General features: G+C 35.6%; 1 protein-coding gene across 2 annotated transcripts in view; it reads right to left on the reverse strand.

The window, feature by feature from the left end:
• Positions 1–12,920: 12,920 nt before the first annotated feature.
• Positions 12,921–23,628, reverse strand: part of LOC149083401 (chaoptin-like) — a 51,263-nt gene continuing 40,555 nt past the window's right edge. For both annotated transcript variants that reach the window (XM_089236683.1, XM_089236682.1), the window contains 3 exons: positions 20,731–23,549; positions 17,231–17,646; positions 12,921–14,518 (listed from right to left, as the gene is read on the reverse strand). In XM_089236683.1, coding sequence (XP_089092809.1) covers positions 14,205–14,518; positions 17,231–17,646; positions 20,731–23,549 — 3,549 coding nt within the window. In that variant the 3' untranslated portion in view covers positions 12,921–14,204. The remainder of the gene's footprint in view (positions 14,519–17,230; positions 17,647–20,730; positions 23,550–23,628) is intronic.

The raw sequence follows: 23,628 nt of genomic DNA on the forward strand, positions 1-23,628 counted from the left end.
CCAAGATTTGTTTTCAGAGTGTTATAGTGGCTTTTGTGGACGTTCGTCGTCAAAAACGATAATGTGGTATCACTACTTACTTATTTACATCTGTTAAATATTCGAATTTGTAAAACTTTCTCCACTACAACTTACATTTGGATTCAAATCTTTCGTGTGCAGACATCAGTATGCAGTGAACGACTTATTTAATCAAGAAATCATGATTGGAACTAATAGTTCGCTTGATTAAGAGAAAACTAGTAGAGGGTGGCTATAGTGAAACCAACATTACTTAGACCTTCTCTGGTGGATGTATTTCGATGAAACTTTGACCATGGGGAGAAAAAAACTCCACTTTTTCATCTGGTGGTCAGAAATTGAACTATTTTTTATTGCAGTTCTCCCCCGTGGTCAATATAATCTACATACCACGTTTCAACGAAATACGCTCACCAGAACAGGCACTACATAGGTCTGAATTGTGTTAGTTTTATTATGACCACCCTGTATATTACTTTGTTGATGGGCTTCACTGCAACCACGCTGTCATGTGAAGTTCTTGATTTGTATATTATAGAGCACAAATAATAAAAAATGAATAGAATATTTGTCCATGTGTGCATCCTTGTATCATACAACGTAATTTGGCTCTTATCAAATCAATCTTCTGTCTGATAAAACTTATTGTCTATAAAAAACGATTTTACTTGTAACGTGATGAACATGGATGAATTCAGATGGTATGAACCGGGTAAGAGAAAAAGAAAGATGCAATTTTTAGACTCATAAATACTCAGAAATTAAATGTATGCAAATAATCAGTTATTTCAGTCAAATGATATTGTTTAGTACTATATAAGGATATACAAAAAATAATTTTGACGGCACGCGCAAAATAATATTTAGCATAAATAAAGAAAAAGGATGAGAGTAATGCATGAGTCAACGATGATCAATTATGCAAATAAACTAATTGTATTCAACAAATTTAATCGTGTTAAGTCAAAAGGAACGAAATTGATTTTTACTAAAAAATTCTTCCTTGCGTGTGTAATTATTATTATAGTTTTTTTATTCATTTCATCATTTGAAACATGATTGATGATTTTTACTTATTGGTGTTTGAAAAAAAAAAGAAGAAAAGCGTCATTTTTCCAAGTAAAAAAATAAATTTTTCAGGAATTACATCTTTTCAGCTATGGTCAAATATTTTCCAGGTGATTCCAAGACCAGAGATATTTTCCAGAAAATGTTTTCAAAAATCACTGCAAGTGAAGGAAAGAATCGCATAAACTAACAAACAAGCTCATTCTACTCTTAACATGCCGTACATTCCCTGATTTTAGTGATTTTCGAATTCAAATATCTCAGCAAATATTGCACTTCAAAACATGGAATTGTTTTTTGTCAGGCTCAGGAAAAGACAGGGCGGCATTTTTTTGATTGGGGTTTTGGGACAGGGTGACCAAACAGAAAGTGTGTTTCTTTATTTCAATAAAGATAGCGAATGTTCCTAATTTATGTTTATTTTTATGTATTTTTGTTTTGTGTTACTGTTTTTGTCTTTTTGTACTAATTTGTCACGTTTTTGTGAAAAAAAGAAAAAACCCATACAACTCTTTGCAATATGAATTACGTATCTGAGGTCTACTGGTTATTTGGATACTTTTTCTTTAATTGGAAGTGTGCTTCTACGATCAGTGGTTCGTGAGTTATTATAGGATAAAGGGACTTATTTATGCACCCTGTATACAATATTTCGTAAGAACAAGCAGCAAAAGATGCAGTGAAATAGAAAGGTTAAATATCGTAATGTTCCAGATTTTACTTAAGTCACAGTTTTAACTTTTATTTGCAAAACAGCACTGCCTCACCAGATATATTACAAAGATATACAAAACAGGGACAATATAACGAGCAAAATAAAAACACAAACTCTGTGCAGCTCTTATGAACCTATTTAGTGCACCCTAGATCTTAATAAAATAAGATTTCTGTTGCAGTTAAGCAACAAACCACGTTTTCTTAGGTACAAATTGAAAACATCGGCTCTGGAAAACATCACGTCACAACCATATACTTGGCCGTTCATAAAGAACTGAGCAGTTATCAGTGTTTATAAATTTTCGAATTTCGCCAAGCCCTAAAGGGATTAAAAGGGATCATCACGGTAAGAAAAAAAAAATATTTCTCAGAAAATAGAGAAATCAAACCTCTCCCATCGGAACAGCTTTTAGCAGATACATCAAAATCGATAAAGTAACACCCTCAGAGAAAGCTTAAACAAAAACAAAACACTCTCTCCCTCTAGACAGAGACAGACAAAAGAGATAGAAAGAGGTAGGATTTGTATTAACTCCCAATCTTTCTGCAGTCCTTGCAGACAACAGCGCTCGTCAATCAGACTCAACACAGAAAAAAAAAACACAAATAAAGTGAAATAAAAAACACAAACACACAAAAAATATACAAGTGGCAAGAGACAAAACAAAGGACTTGTAACTGTCCATTTCTTTTGCCCACAGCTAGAAAACAAAAAGGGGGTAGCGAAAATCAACAAGACTAAGAAAAGAAATATAAAAAAAAATATCTGTCCAACGATAATAGGATAAACGTAAGGAAAAAAAGAATGAGGAAATGGGTTAAAATAATAATAAAAAAAGGATGAGGAAGCGATTTTTTTTCCTTCCAGAATTCCAAGGAAAACTGATTTTTTTTTGCCCATTAAAACAGTTTTCTTTTTTTCTGTTGAAACCCCCTGCAGCTAAAAAAGATATTGATCTCCAGCCACCTTTGTGCTAACAACATACCACCTTTTTAATGGGTATTCGTACTTAAAGTACATCTAAAGAAGAAGAAAGATACCTACTTGTGTTGTACAAGAACTGAAAAAAAAAAGGTCTTTCTCTTCTAAAAGAGGCGTCGAATCCAACTTGAAAGTGATAAAGGTAGGATCACGGTGCCATTTGCTTTTTTGCTCTTGCTCTTTATTACACAACGAGATTGTTCAAACACACACTCTATCTTCTCTGATTCCTAGACTCTACATTAAAGTATGTTCTCAAGTAATCAACTTGTAGGAGTATATATATATGTGTGTGTGTGTGTGTGTGTGTGTGTATATATTATATATATATATATATATTCTTTTTTTTGACGGTATGTTTTTTTTTTTGGTTCACCTACATTCTATTTTGAGAGTTTTTAAGCCGGATAGGGAAAATAAAGTAAGCTTTTGAAGTTAACGAAACAAACAGGATAAAAGGGAGAACATATACCTTAGTCGGGGAGGGGGGAGGGTTGTCTTCATCCTCCCAGACATAGCGGGCCGAATTGAAACTTCCAACGGAGGCCACCAGCTCATGTAATTTAGTTACATCTTAATAGAAGGGCACAATGGGGTTAAACAGGAACAAAAATAATCGAAGACCTTTTATTTATTCTGAAGTTATTTCTTTCATTATTATCAATCTTGATTTGTTCTGAAATAACTTTTTTTCACAAATTCTGGAAAAAAGTTTTTGATTACTTACTGATTAAATTGACTAATTCTGAGATTAATTTTTTTTTTATCTGAGATCACTTTAAATGATTCTTTAATTATTTATTTCTGTAATTCTGAAATTATTGTTCTTCTCACTGTATCATGAAATAATTTCTGTCAATAATTATGCAATTATTCTTTCATTAATTTTGAAATAATTTTTTTTATCAGAAATAACGAAATTATTTCTCTCATTGATTTGAATCTTATTTTTTTTCAATAATTCTTAAATTATTTACTTCAAAATTGCTGAAACTGGTTTTTTCCGTGTTTCTGCATTTTCATTAATTCTAGAATTATTTCTTTTTCATTAATTCTAGAATTATTTCTTTTTCATTAATTCTAGAATTATTTCTTTTTCATTAATTCTAGAATTATTTCTTTTTCATTTATTCTAGAATTATTTCTTTTTCATTTAATACAATACATTTTCTATCAATGTTCGGGAAAATATCAATTTCAAAACAATTTCATAATGCCGAAATTGTTTTTTTTCATCAATTCTGAAATTATTTTTTTCATTAATTCTAGAATTAATCGTTTTTCAATGTTTTCAACCATTTTTTGAAAATGATCGGTGGGCCACGACAAAAAACACCGAGGGCCAAATGTGGCCATCAGGCCATGCGTTAAATGCACTAACCTAATTGGAAGAGAAATTTTACTTCCTAGCGAACTCTTATGGGAGAAATTGTACTTGGGAAATCGTTGGAACAGATAGATAGGTATTTTCTCTCTAATTAGGCAGGTTTTGAAACTAATTTTCCCGTGAGATGCTACTTAAAATGTTTGGGGAAACGAAAACTCCATGATTTATGCAGCTGAACAAGCAAAATCTGTAAAGCCTATTTTTTATTTTTTTGAATTTCGTGTGAATAAACGGAAATGATTACGAGGTCTTTTATTCTAGAACTAGATTGTTTTCATTATACTTTTTAAAAATTTGTTTCTTTAGTGATCAAATTTAAGAATCAAAAAATTTCAAATTTCTTGAAATTCCTTTTTTTTCAAATTACATTTTAATGGATAGTCTTACTTAAAGTACATCTGAAGAAGAAGAAGAAAGATAACTACTTGCATAATGGAATTACATTTTTACAACAACGTAGAAAGAAAATAATCCAATGATGTCAGCTAAAAATATACCAAATCGAGCGCCAGACAGCTGTTTCGGGCTACTATAACCCCTTCGTCAGTCGAAAAACATCATAATGAAATGAATTGACCAGTTATAGTGCAGGTGACTCGCTTATATGAAAGCCCGTGGTCGGATCGAGTCCGACGCGTGATGTAATTGGGTTGTGCTAGAACTGAAAATAAGCGTCTTTTTCTGAAAGAGCCATCGAAACCAACTTGAAAGTGATAAAAGTCGGATGACGGTGCCGCTTGCTTTCTTGCTTTTACTCTTTATTACACAAAGTGAATTGTTCAAAACATACGATATCTTTTCTGAGTTCAGCTTTTTAAAAGCCAGATGGGAAAATGAACCTCTGAACTTAATGAAATCTCGAAAGGAAGAACATATACGAGTAAGTAGAAGATAAATTTTTCTAGCGACCTCTTGTGAGAAAGATTGTTCTAGGAAATCGGTGAAATAGATAGATAGGTATTTTCACTCTAATTAGGCATGTTTTGGAACTAATTAATATCCCGCGAGATGCTAATTAAAATGTTTGGGGAAATGAAACCTCCATGATTATACAGCTGAACAAGCAAAATTTGCAGAGTCTGTTTCGTTATTTTGAATTTCGTGTGAACAAACGGAAATGGTACGAGGTCTGTTTTTTACTACAATTTACTCCCATAACCTTTATCTGTTCGATGCTGTTCCGTACGAGCTGCATGAAGAAGATTAGAAATTCTTTGTATGTGTTAGCTGAGTGCATGAGTGTATAAAAAGTGTTGCAGTTAAAGATGAGAAATTCAAATGAGAAACAAAAAAAAATTATATTATGTTAAATCCCTCAAAAGTTTAGTTTCTGATAAATACAGGTTGCCCCATACATTCGTAAATGTTTAGAAATTTATAAAATTGTAAGCATATGTATATAATTGAATGCGGTGTGCAAAAGAAATTGCATAAAAAACGTTTTTACAGTAAAGGAAAAGAAAATCAGTTAAAATGTGAAATAGTGGACGTGGCACGAAAGGAAATCACATAATCGTGAAAATACAATTCTTCAATCTATTCTGTGTTGGAAACGTTCGTAAAGCTTCAGCCGGTGATTCGGGGGGAGGGGTAAAACAACTTCAACAATAGTGCTTTATACGCTAATGTCGACATCACAATGAAAATCTTATGTAAGCTCCAGTAACAGGAAAATTCAGAAATGAGCTGTTAATGGTACAACCTGCATTTTATAAAAGTAAACTATTTCCGGTGATTTGCTTTTGTGCAGAGTTCTCTATCAACAAAAATTTAAACTAAATTTGTTTTTCTTTTTTGAAAAAAAATCTCTCTTCTTAAATAATAAGATAAACTTTTTCGCAAACCACATTCAAATATACTATTTCTTTCAATTTTTACGAATCTTTTAAACTATTTACGAATGTATGACACACTCTGTATGTGACTAGAATTCGTGATATTTTCCATCATGATTTTTGTACAGGGAGGCGGATACGATTTCCCCAAGATTCAAGAGGCGCTTAAATCATCTCTCATCATTATTATCATAAAAAAAACTTGATTGTCGAAACTGGATCATAAAGAGATATAATGGATTTCACATTAATTCGTATAATGTTACATTATGTTATCAAATACCGTTCTTAGATAATCTTAAATCATCAACAAAAGACATAAAAACATTTCGCTGCTATAAGAAAATGCCATGATTCAGTATATGGCAAAAGATAGGATTTTTTTATCTCGAACAAATATCTCAAAGCTATTTTTATATCTCTCTTATTCGTTGTTTTGCTATTTTATGATGGCATAAATAATCATTTTTGACCAATCGACCGTGATTTGTTTAAAAGATAGGAATCAGTGTAATTTGAAATAGTCAGAGATAAAAGTTGCAATTCCAGAAATGCCAGGAAAATAAATGTTCGTAATTCTAGTTATGAATTTTCTCGGTGCAAAGATATGGAATACTTATATCGCGCACCACAAGGTAAATTACAATCCTTAATGTTTTTCATGAAAAATTTTAGAACAGTTTTATCTAAGGAAAGTTCAAATAGCACGTAATATTTTTAGTGCAGTCTGCAATAATACGGTAGAATGATTTTCTAATCGAATGAGAGAGTACATGATATACATATGCTTTTCTCATTTATTATCACCTTAATTGTTTAATAACTCTTATACTTGCAACAAATTTAAAGTTTAAGTAAAACCTAAAACCAGTAGGTTCACATAGACTGGAGTTTTAAAATTCCCGATATTCTGGGATATTCGTTAGAAATTATTTACTTTATTTAAATTATTCATAACGATTACTATGAAGCCGAATCCCCCCCTCCACAAACATACTCTATTAGCAGGTTCCCACTTCAGAATTTTTGGTAATCCTACTATACAGGGTGTCTTGTAAGCCCTACCTAATTCAGCCATTATTTTATCAACCATTTGTGATAGAGGTATGGTTCTAATTCAAAAAAACCTCAAGATTTGTTCAGAATATCACCCTATACCAGTTTCGAGAGTGAACATACAGCGTGTCACAAAATAGAAAATACAGTTTCTTTGTCCTCTAACTTTTAATTAGAAAATTGTTGCCCGTCTCTTCTGAGCCCAACAAAGAAAATTAAAAATTAAAAATCGGAGAAAAGTCGGAAAAGAAGCATTGTCCCTCATTTATAATGTTTTTTTCCCACCTTTTCTCCGGTTTTTGAATTGAAATATGATTTTTTTTATCATTTTGTCGCACCATGGTCATTTTCAACACAAGATGGCTAATTAGACCGGGACCTACAATTTATTGCCGATTCCGGCATTTTTTTATACTCACCGAGAGGTTAGTGCGCTAACACACTCGATGTGGGAACTCACTGCGGTAGCAATCTTTTTCTGTGGTCATGTCGCCGTTTCTGTTGTACCTTCGTATCAGGAAATTTTCTGACCAGGACGAACCGGGTATCGAATTCGCGACACCTCTAAACATCCTTTGGCACTTCAGGCGAGTATCTTATCGACCTGGGCTACCACGCCCGAATCGAAATATCTCAGTTGAGAATTGAAATATCTCAGTGTAGTAAATATTGCAGTTTAGAACATGGAATTATTTTTGTCGGTCTCAGTAGAGACAGAGCAAGCACTTTTAAATTGGAAGTTCGAGGACAGAGGGGCCGTATAAAAATTTAGATTTTTTTATTTTGGGACACAGTGTAAACTGGTACAGGGTGATTTCTGAACACATTTTTAGCATTTTTTAAATTGAAACCATAATCCTTCTTGAGCATATCGGTGGGACAAAAATGTGCATAAAAAGATTGTTGTTCTAAAATTTTTGGAAAATTACTTTTTCCCCTTTTTGTTTTAAACTTTGTTGTTAAAAATTAGAACATCTACTGTGTGGACACACATTATTACATAAATATTTTCATGCAAATTTACATCAACATGATCGAATGAATGTTGATGGCTTTTTTAGTATGCATACATAGTATAGATCAATCTTTGCATTACGGGTAGAAAAATGGGACATAATCGCAAACGTAAAATTACATGTGTATCTGATTGGTTTTAATTTCAATTACGCGTTTCAAAACGCGTGCTAATATAGTACGAATATATTGTACTGTGGCCATCTTTGGCCTTGACCATGAATGTTTATTTATCAAGACATTCAATTGATGTCTCCGGCGCAGATCTGGGTTTGGCATCAACCATGAATGTCATTGTCGATATTGCAGAGCCGATAGCAGCTGGTTTGCAATTGATCAGTTTGCTTGAGCACGTCCACACAATCTCATGATCGGATCAGCATCAGGTATCATAATCATCAGCTATCATGAAACCACCGAAGTATTGATGATATTTCATGGACATTGCCGAATTCTTGATCCAATCTTCGTTTTCCCTCCTTATAGTTTTAAGCTGTTGGAACCAAAAAACCAATGAATTGGAGACCATTGACTTTTTTGAAGAGAACACTTCTATGAATGGAAGGCTCTCAACTCTTTTGGTTCCACAAGTTGAAAACTTGTATGGAGGTAGAAATGTCAATTATATGACATGAAACTTTTGCCATTTCCAAGAAGCTGCATTGATGATGCGGCAATTCTCAATTTTGCGTTTACCCTCTTTTTCTACACGTAATTTGAAAATTAAACTATCGTATATCTACATACATAACCAAGAAAAACGCACATTTATTTCATGAAGTTGAGGTCCATTTTCATGAAAATGTTCATGTAGTAATCCGTTTAAGTCAGATGTACAAATGTTTTGAAACAAAGAGAAAAAAGTAATTTTAGGTTTTAAGAGCAATTTGATCTTCTTCATGTAAATTTTTCACCTCCGATATGCTGAAGAATAACGTTTTCGAAAATGAAAATTAAAAATAAAGAGTAATTCCATAATTCCCATAATTTGCCCATTTTACTACCGAATCGTTCATCTTAAAGGCATACTTACAATTAGAAAAAGTGTCCAAATAACGTGTAGAACTCAGATGCGTCATTCATGCTGCAAGGGATTGTATAGTAATCAAAATATAAAAACTATCTTTTTATACGTCTCCTCTAACTTCCAATTGGAAAGTTGTTGTGTTGTCTGAGGAAAAAAACACGTTTCTAAGAGCAATATTCGTTTAGATATTGAAATTCAAGAATCGGAGAAAAGTTGGGAAGTATAAGGTAGTTTCAATCTCTCTCTCTCTCACACATACACACACACACACACACACACACGCACGCAAAATCCAACGTAGCAAGTTAGAGGACGGTGGGTGGGACCGTCTGAAAAATTAATTTTTATATTTTGTCTACTATACAACCGCCTGCAACATGAATAGCGTATCTGAGTTGAGTTATAGAAGTTATTTTTGGATACTTTTTTCTTATTGAAAGTATGTCTCCAGGATCAACGTTCACCAGTAAAATGCGGCAAGAGGATTTATGGATTCTCTCTCTCTCTCTCACGCTTGTATTATATTAGCCATATTGTAAATTTGGACTTCCCAACACGAGCATTAGATGAACTTCACTCGGGAATTTATGTGATGTTGTAATGTTTTGGAACAAATGTATAATTCTCTAAGTGACTTTTTTCCCCTGAAATAACGTTCTTCCCAGTTAAAGCAACAGCCACCTCAATATACATATATATATCGATATATCGAATCAGGTGAATTAAAAAAAAAATACATCACATCTATATTTTTCTTTCTTCTGTTTGCTGTTATCCCTAGACTAAAATCACCGGGATGAGCGACAATCGAGTAGGCTTATGAGAGACCGAGTGAAACATTACATACACTTCATAATCTGTTCGCTCGACCACACATGATCTCATTTGTGTCGCATTTTGAGCAAGCTTAGAAATGTCAGGAGCAATATGTTCTGCCATGACGGCCTCACAACTCAATTACGGTTATTAAATTAAAATTACGTACTCCCATCTAATATCGCGGCTCTAGCGCTCTATTAACGCTATTTCGTCCCCGTTCTGTGCATATGCCTCCGATGTGAACTAATTAGCCTGCGCATATTTATATCTATGCGCACTTATGGTTACTGCATTAATAACAATACAGCAATTAGAAAAAAAAGGATGTATATGCAAAGTAGGACGATGGAGGGTCGATCAGATTATTGTCAGCAGAATACAATGACGGAGAGAATACTATTATAAGAAACGAGGTTTGTAAACAGATAGAAACAAAAAGAAAAACGATATTTTTACATTTTCAGTTGTTTTACTAGTATATAATGCTAATTTTACATATATGATAGGCCTTAACTCAGCGTTTCTCTACTTTTCGGTGCTAAGAAACTATTTTATGTCTGATACAATGCACCACTAACTTACACACCATGTCAGGTCATGGGCTAATGTAGAGCTCGCTGTTGGGAGGGGGAAATTTTACAAATTACTTTAAAAAAGAAAAAAAAAAATAGCCGATGTGAATAGGATCATCATATGTCCCGCGTTTTGTCCCGTATTTTCCGGAAATATATCTTTCTCCGTCCCGAAATTTTAAAAAATGACCCTGTTCTTCCAGTTTTTCAATCGACGCTTTCTTGTAATACATAACAAAATAAAATTATATCGTTTTTTAACGAATATTATTTAAATTTATTAATAATCTTTTAATAATAATATTTATTGAAATTGTGAATGGAGTTAATTTTCATAACTCATAAATTAAGTTACGATAATTATGATTACATGAAAACACCTATCTCATATATTTTCATGTTAAAATTTTGTCTGTAATGTAAACTACATTTCACCATAATTTTCAGTAACTCTTCAATTGATGAAGTCCCGTGTTTTATATTGCAATTTCCAGGTGTGTGTGTTTTTAGGAGACACAAAATAAAGTGTTTCGGACTCTGCCACGAAGCTGGGCTGGAAGAGATCTCGGCAATGAGATAAGTCCAGTGGCAAAGTAATGGCGTTCATTCATTCAGGTTTTTTTCCTTATTGAAGTAGGGGCAACTTGTTATGATGAACTTTTTTTTTCTTTTTTTCAAATAAATTTTTAACTGCGATTTGTAGTTGCCCTTCATTTAGTGACCTTAGCAGTTCATTTGTATAGCATTCAATACTTGCTTTTAACTTCTTTTTTGTATATATTACCTTTACAGTTATATATATATATATATATATTCTTATTTTATATGTATTTATATTAGTATATTATTTTCATATTTGAATTTCTTTTTAATATTTAAATTTCTTTTTAATATTTGAATTTCTTTTTAATATTTAAATTTCTTATTATATGAAACTAAGATATTAACTCGTCTATTAGAAGTAAGTTTTGTTTCATGCTTATTGGGAGTTAGTGTAAGTATTGGCTTGCGCAAAATAACAGCATTGATCAAATCGACATTACAGGGAATTTTTGCACTGTTTTTATATTTTTGCAATTCTGCATTGTTTTTAATTTTTTTCCATTTTTGTGCTATAATATTTTGTACATACGTAAATTTTATGTATGTGTGTACATTTAATTGTGTTTAATGAAGTTTTGTCCGACGCGGTCCTGCCCTTTGACAAGGTCAATGGCTAAAATTATCTAAAGTCGATAGAGTCTGGGTCGTGTTCGGTTTGATATTCGGTGAATGAAAGGAAGTATAGAACCAGAAATAATTCTTCACTTTTGCAACTTATACGTTGTATCATTCAGAACGAATTGGAAACGCAAATTTAGGACAATATAAATAACTCACTAATCCCTCAACCTTGAAAAAAAAAATGGAAAAGATTGTTTCATTGATTAAATTATATTATTAGTTACACGATTCTATCCATGTTTGTTCAGTATGCTTTACTATACGGAAGACAGATGGCAGCATCAGCAAGAATAAGAAACAAGAAACAACCACATTCTGACAACATAAATATGTTAAGGACCATACTGGGAACGCACGTTCCGGCATGTACCAATTAGTTAGAAATTCCGTAGAAGAATGTGTACGAGGTGCATGTCCCGTTAAGTAGTAGTAGTTAAATTATCTCAAAAAGATAGGATTATCCAAATTTTGTTATCTAGACACCCCTTCAAAGTGGTAGCATCTCCCCCAGACACCTAAATACCACTCTATATCTGGGAGGTTTTTGTAGCACCCTACAGGTTAAAAATCACTGCATTTTAAGGAAACGAATTCGGCACATTGTGGAATGACACTTACCATCAGCTGTCGTCTCTGATGGCAGACACAGAATCATTCTAATGAATAATGGCAGCGCGGAAAGAGCCGGAATTATAGAGATAATCCCAGAATTTTTCGATTCGAAGAAATTGCTATCTCCCTTTAGAGAACAAAATAGCTTACGTTGTACCTTCGGACACCAAAGAACAAGCCATTGAACAAGCCTTGTCTATCGTAGACACGCCATCTACATAGCATTTTAAAAACTTCACCACACATCGGTAATCCTAATTATTTGGAGATGATTGACCAAACCATTGTTAATATATCCATCACTGCTACTAAGGTCTTCCTACAGAAGTGGTGGGAACAGTTTAAGGGTTAACACATCCATCCGTCTCCGTCCGCTTTTATAAGTCAAGAAGGATGATAGTCAGTGTCAAGAAGTGATAATCATATCACTTTATGTGTAAATACGTAAAACAATAATTTCACTCAAACACAGTTCCAAATGAGAAAACAAAACTGAATAATTCATTTAATAGTTCATTCTTCGCACATTTTGTACAAAAATATATTATATATATAGGTAGATATACGTATTTATATATAATCTGAGTATAAAAGAAGATATGAATACGTTAATGAAATGAAAGTCGGAAAAACGAAAAATAATAATCGTTCCTTACAAAACACACATAATACGTATTTATTAATTTATTTTTTTACTGAAAACATAGGAAATATATTTTTGGTTTCACTAGAAGTTGTAAAGATGAAATGCGGTATGATGACCCATGACTTGGCAATAGAAGAGGATAAACAACAGAATATATTCATGCATCGGATGCCATGCTTTCATTTTCCTGGGATGCAATATGTGATGATTATCATACATTTTTGGCACGTGTTTCCCGTTTGTAAAAAAAAAGAAGTGAATTCATGTCTTATCACAAAAGTTTTTTTTCTCTTTTTCCATATTTTTTTTACTGCATACACTGTGTAATGTAATATTCATATCGCGTACAGAGTTTTTTCATATTCTATGTCAGCAATTTTTTTTTATCCAAAAACAAAATACTGATGCTATATGATATACAGTTTATGACTTGGATATATAATCTTATTGACTTTACGACGAGTAGTTACAACTGTGCCTGGAGGATTACTGAATTAGCATTATGACTAATATGTGATAAATGATATTCAATATAAGAAATTCATTGGATTCTTTTGACGATTTGCATTTTTACGTATGATTGAAAATTCAGATAAAAAAACTGAAGTTTTAAATAATTTTTTCAAATTTAAATTTTAAATTTAATTTCCCCTCCCGCAAACAGTCAAGGTATTTTGATTTTTTTAATCGATAAAATTTTGAAACAGTTCTCGAACAAATTATGGCTTTAAAAATCTTAGTCGTCATCAGATAATTCGTACATCTAATATGGGCCTAGTAGAACTTTTTTTACACGGTACAATAATATTTCAAGTCCTATGCAGACAATAAGATATTACTCGGATATATCCATAGATACACTCTGTACTAAATGCGATGAAAAAAAAGAACATTTTAGGTTAAAGCATAGGTGTAATACGAGATATTATCCTATTTCTTGTGAAGTCACGTGATAGTATCCATTAGAGCCAATCAGATGAGTTTAGATTCCGTTTTGAGTTCTTTCTTATGCACGTTATACTTGACCAGTACATGCATTATGCATTCTATATTCTTGTTTTCGCATACATATATGTAAGAATTCCGAGTCTTTCGAACTAAACTGGTGTTATATTTTAATTTAAATTGACGGAATTAATTAGAAACTCTCTCTTAGAACTCTCTACTAGATGGGAACGCTATTGTTCATTTTACATTCATTTTTACCACATACACACACAATTTTCAAAACTGCAGCAACCGAACGCTTAGGATCACACTAATGACGAGCGCTGATGGCGAGAGCTTGATTTCATTTGGGGAATCACTGACGTAGTTACAACCGAGTTCGAATGATGTGAGATCGACGAGCGGCAAGGACATGTTCGATCCATTGAATGTACACGTGGCTTTTCGTGCCAGTCCATTGACGTAGAGCCCTGCTTCTACGCTTAAGAGATGCATCTGGAAGGTCTCCCGGAGCCATCTTTTGACCCATCGCCCGAGCCACAGCAATTCGCAGCTACAGGTCCACGGATTGTCTTCGAGAAGAATCCCTCCTGGAAGAAGGAAGAAGAATCATCATTAAATTTCCAAACAACATCCTATACTATATGTACACGCCGTTCCGAAATTGACAAATCCATTTGAAAAATGAATTTAAAAAAAACAAAAAACATTGAGTAGCGATAGAAATGCTCTGTTTGCTGCATTGTGGTTGGTGGGAAACTAAATTTTCAGTCAGAAAGAATTTCAAAATTAGTTACAAGTTTTCGGAGCAGATTGTGCTGCAATCTGAAAAAAAAAAAAATCGGTATTTTTAATATATATGGTGACTGCAGCGTTCTGTTGCAGAAATTGGCAATAAGTTTGAAACTTTAATATTCTATTTCAATTTGTCAAGAAAAAATAATATTTATTACTTTAACAATATTTTTTATAGAAGAAAAGAAAGAAAGAAAAAGAATTTAGTCTTTTTCATTTTATACCTGCCAGATAGTTTCAATAAACTCTTTATTGATAAAATCTTGTATTGGATATGGATATTGGGTTGATTTTAAATTAAACTGGAATATTTCAGAAATTTATCAGAAATAATTTGGAAATACAGCTATATCATTAGCATCAAATGGAAAAATTGTTTGGGAAATGTAAAAATCACAAAATGGTCTCCCAACAAAGAAAATAGATGAAATTTGCGTATTATACCGAAACACTCCTTAAAATTCGAATGGAATGTTAAACTGAGACATTGATGGTTGATATTTTTCAACCAACTAGGCAGGCATGTTTTATGTACGGGCAAAAGTAATTAAATATTAAAAATTTCTAAGACTTCCAAAATTGGCAAAAATCAAGAACTCAATTAACCATATCTCGGTGAGCTTCTATCAAAATTGAATTTCATTCAGTAGAATGAGGAAAAAAGGCACAATTCTTTATTCATTGATATTGGCACCGGAAATATTTAAACACAATTAATATTCCATAGGGGCGCAAAAATCATTGCTGAACTTCTCTGATTTTGCTAGTAGTTTTTGTTTTCATAATTTACTTGAATTTTATGTAGAATCAACTGTAGAATTTTCATTCTTTCGGACACTCACCCTCAATATTCATAGATAAACATTTTATTTCTACTAGGCAGGCATGATTTACATCGTTATACAAATCGATTCGAAAGGTGTATTTTTTTATGGAATTTATTGTAAGCCAGAGTTATGGTATGTTGTTGTTATTGACCACAACTTTTCAACAGTGCATGCACCTCACAAATTCTTCTGGGGAATTTCTAACGAATTGCTACATACCGTAATGTGCGTTTTGATTGTACGCGTTGCCCTTGAGTGGCTCTCAAACGTTTGTCACCCGCGGCTCCCTTGTCCAGTTCATGTTTCATCTGAGGCCCCCCCAGAATAATTTGAAATATTTTTTCATGTAAAGAACCACTTCGAAGCATAAAAATAGGAACACAAATCTACATATATAAACTGAAGAGCTAAAAAAAACTGGTAGGCATGCGTATGCAAATAAAGAGATATGGAACCAATCAGAGTACGGCGCTGCTGTCGGCAACGCCTATATAACACAACAAGTATCTGGCATAGTTGTTAGATCGGTTACTGCTGTTACAATGGCAGGTTATCGAGATTTAAGTGAGTTTGAACGTGGTGTTATAGTGGCGCACGAGAGATGGGACATAGCATCTCCGAGGTAGCGATGAAATTTGGATTTTCATGTGCGACCATTTCACGAGTGTACCGTGAATATCGGGAATCCGGTAAAAAATTAAATCTACGACATCGCTGCTGCCGGAAAAAGATCATGCAAGAACGGGACTGACGAGAATCATTAAACGTGACAGACGTGCAACCAGATTGCAGCAAATTTCAATACTGGGCCATCAACAAGTGTCAGCGTGCGAACCATTCAACGAAACATCATCGATATCTTTCGGAGCCGAAGGCCCACTCGTGTACCCTTGATGACTGCACGACACAAAGCTTTACGCCTCGCTTGGGCCCGACAACACCGACATTGGACTGTTGAGGACTGGGAACACGTTGCCTGGTCTGACGAGTCTCGGTTCCGATTGCTTCGAGCTGATGGACGTGTACAGGTATGGAGACAATCTCATGAATCCATGGACCCTATATGTCAACAGGGGACTGTTCAAGCTGGTGGAGGCTCTGTGATGGTATGGGGCGTGTGCAGTTGGCGTGATATGGGACCCCTGATACGTCTAGATAAGACTCTGACAGGTGACAGGTACGTAAGCATCCTGTCTGATCACCTGCACCCATTCATGTCCATTGTCCATTCCGACGGACTTGGACAATTTCAGCAGGACAATGCGACACCCCACACGTCCAAAATTGCTACAAAGTAGCTCCAGGAACACTTTTCTGAGTTTAGACACTTCCGCTGGCCACCAAAATCCCCAGACATGAACATTATTGAACATATCTGGGATGCCTTGCAACGTGCTGTTCAGAAGACATCTCCACCCCCTCTTACTCCTACGGATTTATGGACAGCCCTGCAGGATTCATGGTGTCAATTACTTCATATTCTAGTGGTGCTGCTGTCTGTCATTAATAGTTTGAAATAAAAATGGTGGATGACTAAATTTTCTTGTTCTATAAGTATCGTGTGTTGACAGTCTGTCTGCTGTCTGTGGGGAGACTTTTTCAAACTGGACACCTGCATCGCATTCACGATTGTTGTTACTGAGTTTGCTAGTTTACGAAAAATTACTTGAGAAGCCTAACCTGTTATGTGCTGCGTCTGTTCCACGTCGGAGCCCTCATTCGTCACGGACGCAAGGACCTGCGGCCGAAGCGATGATAACTTGTTATTCCTTAGATCCAGGGTCAAGTGCCTCACGTCCGGGAGATATTTCAATAGTCCGTCCGGAAATCTCGTCGCAGATGTCCCGGCGATTCTCAACGTCAGTTCGTGCGTCACCATCCCTGCGAAAGCGTCTGGTAGGATCCTCCGTAGGTTCGAGCCCGTGATGGTCAGCTCCCGAAGCTTAGTACCGAAAGCTCCCTGCAGCTGGTGGGACAAAGTAGGCTCCTCGATGTTGATGGTGACTTGCTTGACGGCTGGCGAGAGCGACAGCAGATCCTGCAGACGGAAGGAACGTAGAGGAGGGTAGGAATCAGAGGCGAAAGAAGTAAGGAACCTGAAATTAAAATAAAACAATATCTAATTTTCTCTCAAGTCTTATTTCATTCCAGTTCCATTAAATCCGAATTTAATTGACTTTAACGCATCTATCAATTACAAAATGATACAATCGATCAAATTACATTACATACGAAATGCAATCATGCGACTAAATAAATTTGATTCGATTCGTGTTTTTTAATTGATTCGAGTCAAAAACAAATTTTTCTTCAATGCGAATCTTGAAAAGCAAATTTCTTTTTTTTTTCTTGACCGAAGTAGAGAAAAAAGGGGGTGAAAAACAAAATTATTTTCTCAGCCGAAATCATTATTATTATTTGCTTTTATTTTCTCGTGAAAGTTAGAGGGACCATCGATTAAATTGATTTATAGCTTCCCTGCCGAGAAGATAATCGAGAATTTTCTCGCAAAAAGATCGATTTCACTAGATACTATTTATTTGTTATAATAGAAGAGAGGAGAAAGTGTATAAATTTAAGCGGTTTTTGTTTTGGATAGAATGCGTCACATACCTTCGGGGAAAACGTGCAAAAAAGGTTTCGTAATTTACTATCCTCTCGGTATTATATACTGCATTTGATGATTCATGTCGATAGTAATCTGATATAAAATTCTATAGGGAAAAATAAGACTAAGATGATGGAAGTGATTTTTTTATGAAAATTCTGTGCCTATATAACTCTAGGAATTTCCTTATATTTCCAGGATGCTCACACGCTATGTTTTTACTTTGATTTCCTCCGTGAAAGAAAGACGATTTTAAAGAAAATAACGTGGGCATCCTTTGTTTTCATCATGATAGAGAATTTTTCCATGAATGAGCAATTTTGTTTGAAGCAAAAGATGGAAGTTAAGGATAATCTGTTTACAATAGACCTACTACAGGCTGTCCCAAATTGTTTGTACAGCAGATTTCTCTGCAGCCGTTGACTTTGGAAAAACATACTTTTAATTACAAAAAGTTTTCAAATGATGTGCAGTTACTGAAAATTTCAAAATTTTTCTGAGGGGTCGTGTACATAAAAAATAATGAAGAAATTATTTTTTATACACTTATACTTTCGTATGCTAAAATTTCTAATTAGTGAAATGTAGATCCCGCTCTGAAAAGACATTTGCAAAAAGTTTAATATATTTAAATGCAATATTTATCGACAGATATTGAATACATAAAATCACCATGTTTTGGCTCTTATCAATGTATTGGAAAGTTTTCACTGGCTGAAAAGTTGCCATTTTCACGGATTATACACAAATAGAATAAGCTCTAACATTTCATTCATTTTTATTCACAATAAATAAAAACTATATTCTTTGATGATTATTTTAACAATTACACAATTTTCAAAATTTTGAATGCAGTTTACGTTTTGCAATTGAATGTCTCCGTTAATATTGTATCTTAAAAATATGAAATTCTTTGCAAATGACTTTTCAGAGCTGGGACTACATTTATTTTACTAGAACTTTTAGCATACGGGCACCTTCATCAAGGGATTCAAGTTTACGTTAAAAAATTCAGAAAGATGACGATGTAAATATGCAGAGCTAACTCTTCAATTTTTTTTTTACAATGCGTTTTCTTGAGAGCTTCTCACATTTCTAACCAGTCTTTCAGTTAAATGTAGTATCTCTTCATTTTCGTTTGGGGAATGAGATACAATATTTTCGTTAAATTTGTTTAGCAATGTCAGTCAACATAGCTATACAGTCAGCGAACACTAAATTGATTGCATGAATGCACATGAATTTTTGTATCAGGTTCTTGACCACCACTTGTTTGAGAGACCCTTTCACGCGCGCGTTCATGGACATAATTTGTAATTCCAATGTTTTCACGCTGAGTGGACGCTGATGGATCATTAGCAGCAGAATGGAACTTTTCTTTATTGTGTCTAACTCACATAATTGCCCTTGTACTTACTGATGGCTCTAGGCCCGTTTATAAAAAATTACGAAACATCTTTTGGCTTAGCTTGGCAATTTTTTATTCTTCACCAAACTGCCTTTATTTCAAGTACTTATTGTTCTACTTTTGGAAATATTCTACAAAAAAGGCGGAAAAGAGGACTAAAATATAAAAACAGAAAAAATTTAGAGCTCCTAAAAATTTGTGGGCCCTGGGCACGTGCCCTGTTTTCCCATGCGAGAAACAAGTGTTGAAGTATATAATATAATTGACTGAATACAAAGCGAAGATGAATTTCGAAAAAGAAAATTCATATTGTTCTGGGGAATTGAGCCACCAACCTCTGCAGTCTGGGCGAGTGCTATACATAGGCGGGTATAGACTTGAAGGTCTGGAGATGCACATGAATGTCTGGGGAGAGGGACAAGATAATGATTATGTCAAAAAAATGTACACATATACATTGGGTCTCATCCGTACACATTTTTAATGTTGGGTGGAGAGGCATGCCCCCTGTATCTCCGCCCATGGTGCTGTACCATTAAGTTGCAGAGGACATACACTTTCTTCCTTGGAATACTGCGCTGTAGATAGCCCTCTAACTCAGCAACAGCTCGTAATCATATTAGCCCCCAGATAGTGACGAAGAACGAAACTATGAACCTCTTCATTAATTTTATGAGAACCAACGGAGGCAAATTGCAATAAGTCAAAAAGCCACAGTATCATATTTTTGCAAAGTATTGTTTACAAATTTGTCCTCATGAAATTTTGAAAAAGTGACTTGTTACATTTTACCATCTGGACACAGAATTATGCAAAGTACAATTGATTGAATATCAAGCGAAGAATTTTTTTTTCTGAAGAAAAAATTCAACGGGATCAGTCATTGTCCCAGGGAAGAAAATGTCAGTCCTCTATAGCTTAATGGTAGAGCACCCACCCAGACTGTGAGAAATTGGTGGTTCGATTCCCAACAGAGGAATGCGAAAATTCATCTTTGCTCGGTATCGAGTCAATTATACTTTGTGTAATTAGGTTCATCGTTTCGAAGCACTGAGGTATACGAAGGTAGAAGAACGCTGGTCTATGGAACTATTTACGATTCTTCTTGTAAAAAAGAAAAGGAGGTTGTGTGTGTACCATTCCACAGAAATAAAAATTTCTCACCTGACCGAATGCAAGGTCCGAAGATCAAGGCGTCTTAATGGAAGCCCTTGGACGTTGAGTATCCTCAGGTGCGACAAACCGACGAAAGTGTTCGCTCCAAGAACACTTATGAGATTCCTGGACAAGTCTAGACTCAACAGGTTCGGAATGAGATGCCACAAATGAGACGGCACATCGAGTAACAGGTTCCTCGACAGTGTCAGAGATCGGAGTTTGCGCGTGCGGTGTAACGTGCCCTGGGATATGTTCGATATCAGGTTCACGGACACGTCCAGTTCGCGCAGCTCGGGCAGAGGCAAATGCGGGACACGAGCGATGCTAACATTACTCAGGTGCAGCGATCGAAGTGATTGCAACGGCCACAGAATTTTTTCGGACAAACGGTGCTGTAAAGAATTATGGGACAGATCGAGTTCGATCAACCCAGACAGGTCGACGAAACACTGTTCCTCTAAGAAGGACAAATCATTGGAAGACATGTTCAAAGCTTGAAGCTTCATGAGGGTACTAAAAAAATCCTTCGTTAATCTTTCTATACGATTTCCCGACAGATCCAGATACCTTAAACGGACTCCAATCCAGTTCCTGAAATTCACAGTGTGGTGAGTGAGATCGTTGTGCGATATGTTCAACCTTTCCAACTTCGTGCTAGAGAAAGCATTTTCCGAAATGAACTTTATGCTGTTGAAACTGAGGTCTAGAATTCGGAGTTCGCTCATTTTCCTCCACACGTTTCCGTCGACGTTCTCGAGTTGATTGTGGTTGAGAACCAAGTCTTGTATTGATATGCAGCATTCGAAACTACTTTCATCTAATTTTGATATTCTGTTACGAGACATATCCAGTTTTTGCAACCTCGGTAAGAAAGGAAGGGTCACGTTCTGAATGAAATTACACGAAAAGAACAAATAAACCAAGTTTTCAGATATGGCGCTCATGAAATCTACGGGAATCGATGACAGCCGGTTGTTTGTCAAGTCAAGAGTTCGGACCATTACCGATTCTTCAGTAGTGAAATTCTCCCTGGATTGAGTTTCCAGAGAAGTCAGAGCATTCCCGGACAGATTAAGGTACAATTCACCGGTTTGCCCTGAAAAGACATCCAAGGAAAACGTTTCCAAGCGGTTGCTTTCCAGAAAAACATTCCGTAGATGTGTCAAATTTTGAAAAGCCGCTGGTCCGATGTCGACGATGGAATTGCTGGACATCACTATAGTGTGTAAGAAAGGACAATTACAGAATGCCTCGGTTTCTATCGTACTGATATCATTGTTGTAAAGCACCACGTTAGATAAGTGTCTTAAGCCACAGAATGCTCCGTTTTGGACTGTATGTATGCGATTATTACTGATATGCGCTGTGCTCAGATGTCGATGCGTCGACGAGTCGAAAAGTCCATCTGGTATCGACTCCAGATCGTTGCCCTCTATATCGATATGCAAGAGTCTGGTTAGCGATCGAAAGCTGGATTGTGAGAATGTGGTTACGTTGTTGTGGTCGAGCTGGAGCCATTCCACTCTCTGTAGGTCACGGACAAAATACTCGGGTGGGTGCGTGAACTCTGAGAAAGCCGCGCTGAGCTCAAGTACTTCTAAAGAGTTTCTCACGGGTGCGAAGACGTGCTGATCGAGGTACATCAGGTTGTTGAAGGACAGCTTCAACTCACGCAGTTTCGGCGTGTAAACAAAAGTACCACCAGAAAGGTACGTCATCCTGTTGTTCGCTAAGCTCAAAGTATTAAGGGTCGAACCCCAACCTTCGAAATCGTCTCGATAAACCTTTTGTATTTGGTTATCCTGTAAGCCCAACCGAACGAGATGGGAAAAAGACTTCAGAGTGTTCCTGGGTATTTGACTGAGCCTATTTCCCGAGAGATCTAGAATTTCTAAAGTACCTCTACATCCGTACAAGTCATTTTGAGCAAGTTCTCTGATTAAATTTCCACGAAGTGACAGGTGAAGCAGCGTCTTCAGAGTGCTCAGTGCTATAGGCATTTGTTCGAGAAGATTATAGCTGAGGTCGAGCACAGTTAAACTGTTTTCGATACCCCACATTGCGTCCGAGTGCATAGAAGACAGCCTGTTATTACCCAGGAACAAACGCTTGAGTTCACTTCCCAAGAATGCCTGCGCCGGAAGAGTTCGTAGAAAATTGAATCCCAGGTTCAATTCGTTTAGGATCACCGTATAGTTCAGGAAACCCCTAGGCACAGCCTTCAGGACGTTGTTGCTAAGATCCAAGATCTCGAGCCAGGCGGTTTGCAGCAACAGCGGAGATGGCAGGTCTTTGAGCAGGTTTCCGGACAAGTACAGCCATCGCAATTTCTTCAGCGGGTACAGCGCATGTCCAGGCACTTCGCGGAGAAGGTTGTTCGATAGCGTCAGCGTTGTAAGCGACGCCGGAAACGGCATGTTCCCAACGACGTGGATGACGTTATCGCCAAGGTCTAACACGTTCAAGTGAGTGAACTTGAGGAACGAGTCGTCTTTTATCACACTTAAGTGGTTGCCACCCAAGAACAGACTTTGGAGCAACGTCCTCGAGCTTAGATGAGCCCACTTCGATGATCGAATATCTTTCACATCGTTGGAGTTCAGATTCAGCCACCTCAACTGCCTGAGATGCTTCAGAGCATCCCACGGAAATTCTTGCAGTGCGTTGTGGCTAAGATCCACAGTCGTAAGCAGGTCTTCTAATCCTTCGAAAGCTCCACTTTCGAGCATTTTCAAATCATTGTGCATAAGGTGCAGTGATGCAACGCTGGTACCGGCAAATGACCCATTTTCTATCACTCGGAGACCGGACCTTATCATGGTTACCTGTGAACGAATGTGTAAACGGTTAAAGTATAAATTCAATCACACAGAACATACAATATGATACCACTGACGAGGCTAG

Source organism: Pholcus phalangioides, unplaced genomic scaffold (genome assembly GCF_987345545.1).
Source record: "Pholcus phalangioides strain wild (caught in Gottingen) unplaced genomic scaffold, Ppha-v1.0 ptg000009l_1, whole genome shotgun sequence".
Lineage (NCBI taxonomy): Eukaryota > Metazoa > Arthropoda > Arachnida > Araneae > Pholcidae > Pholcus > Pholcus phalangioides.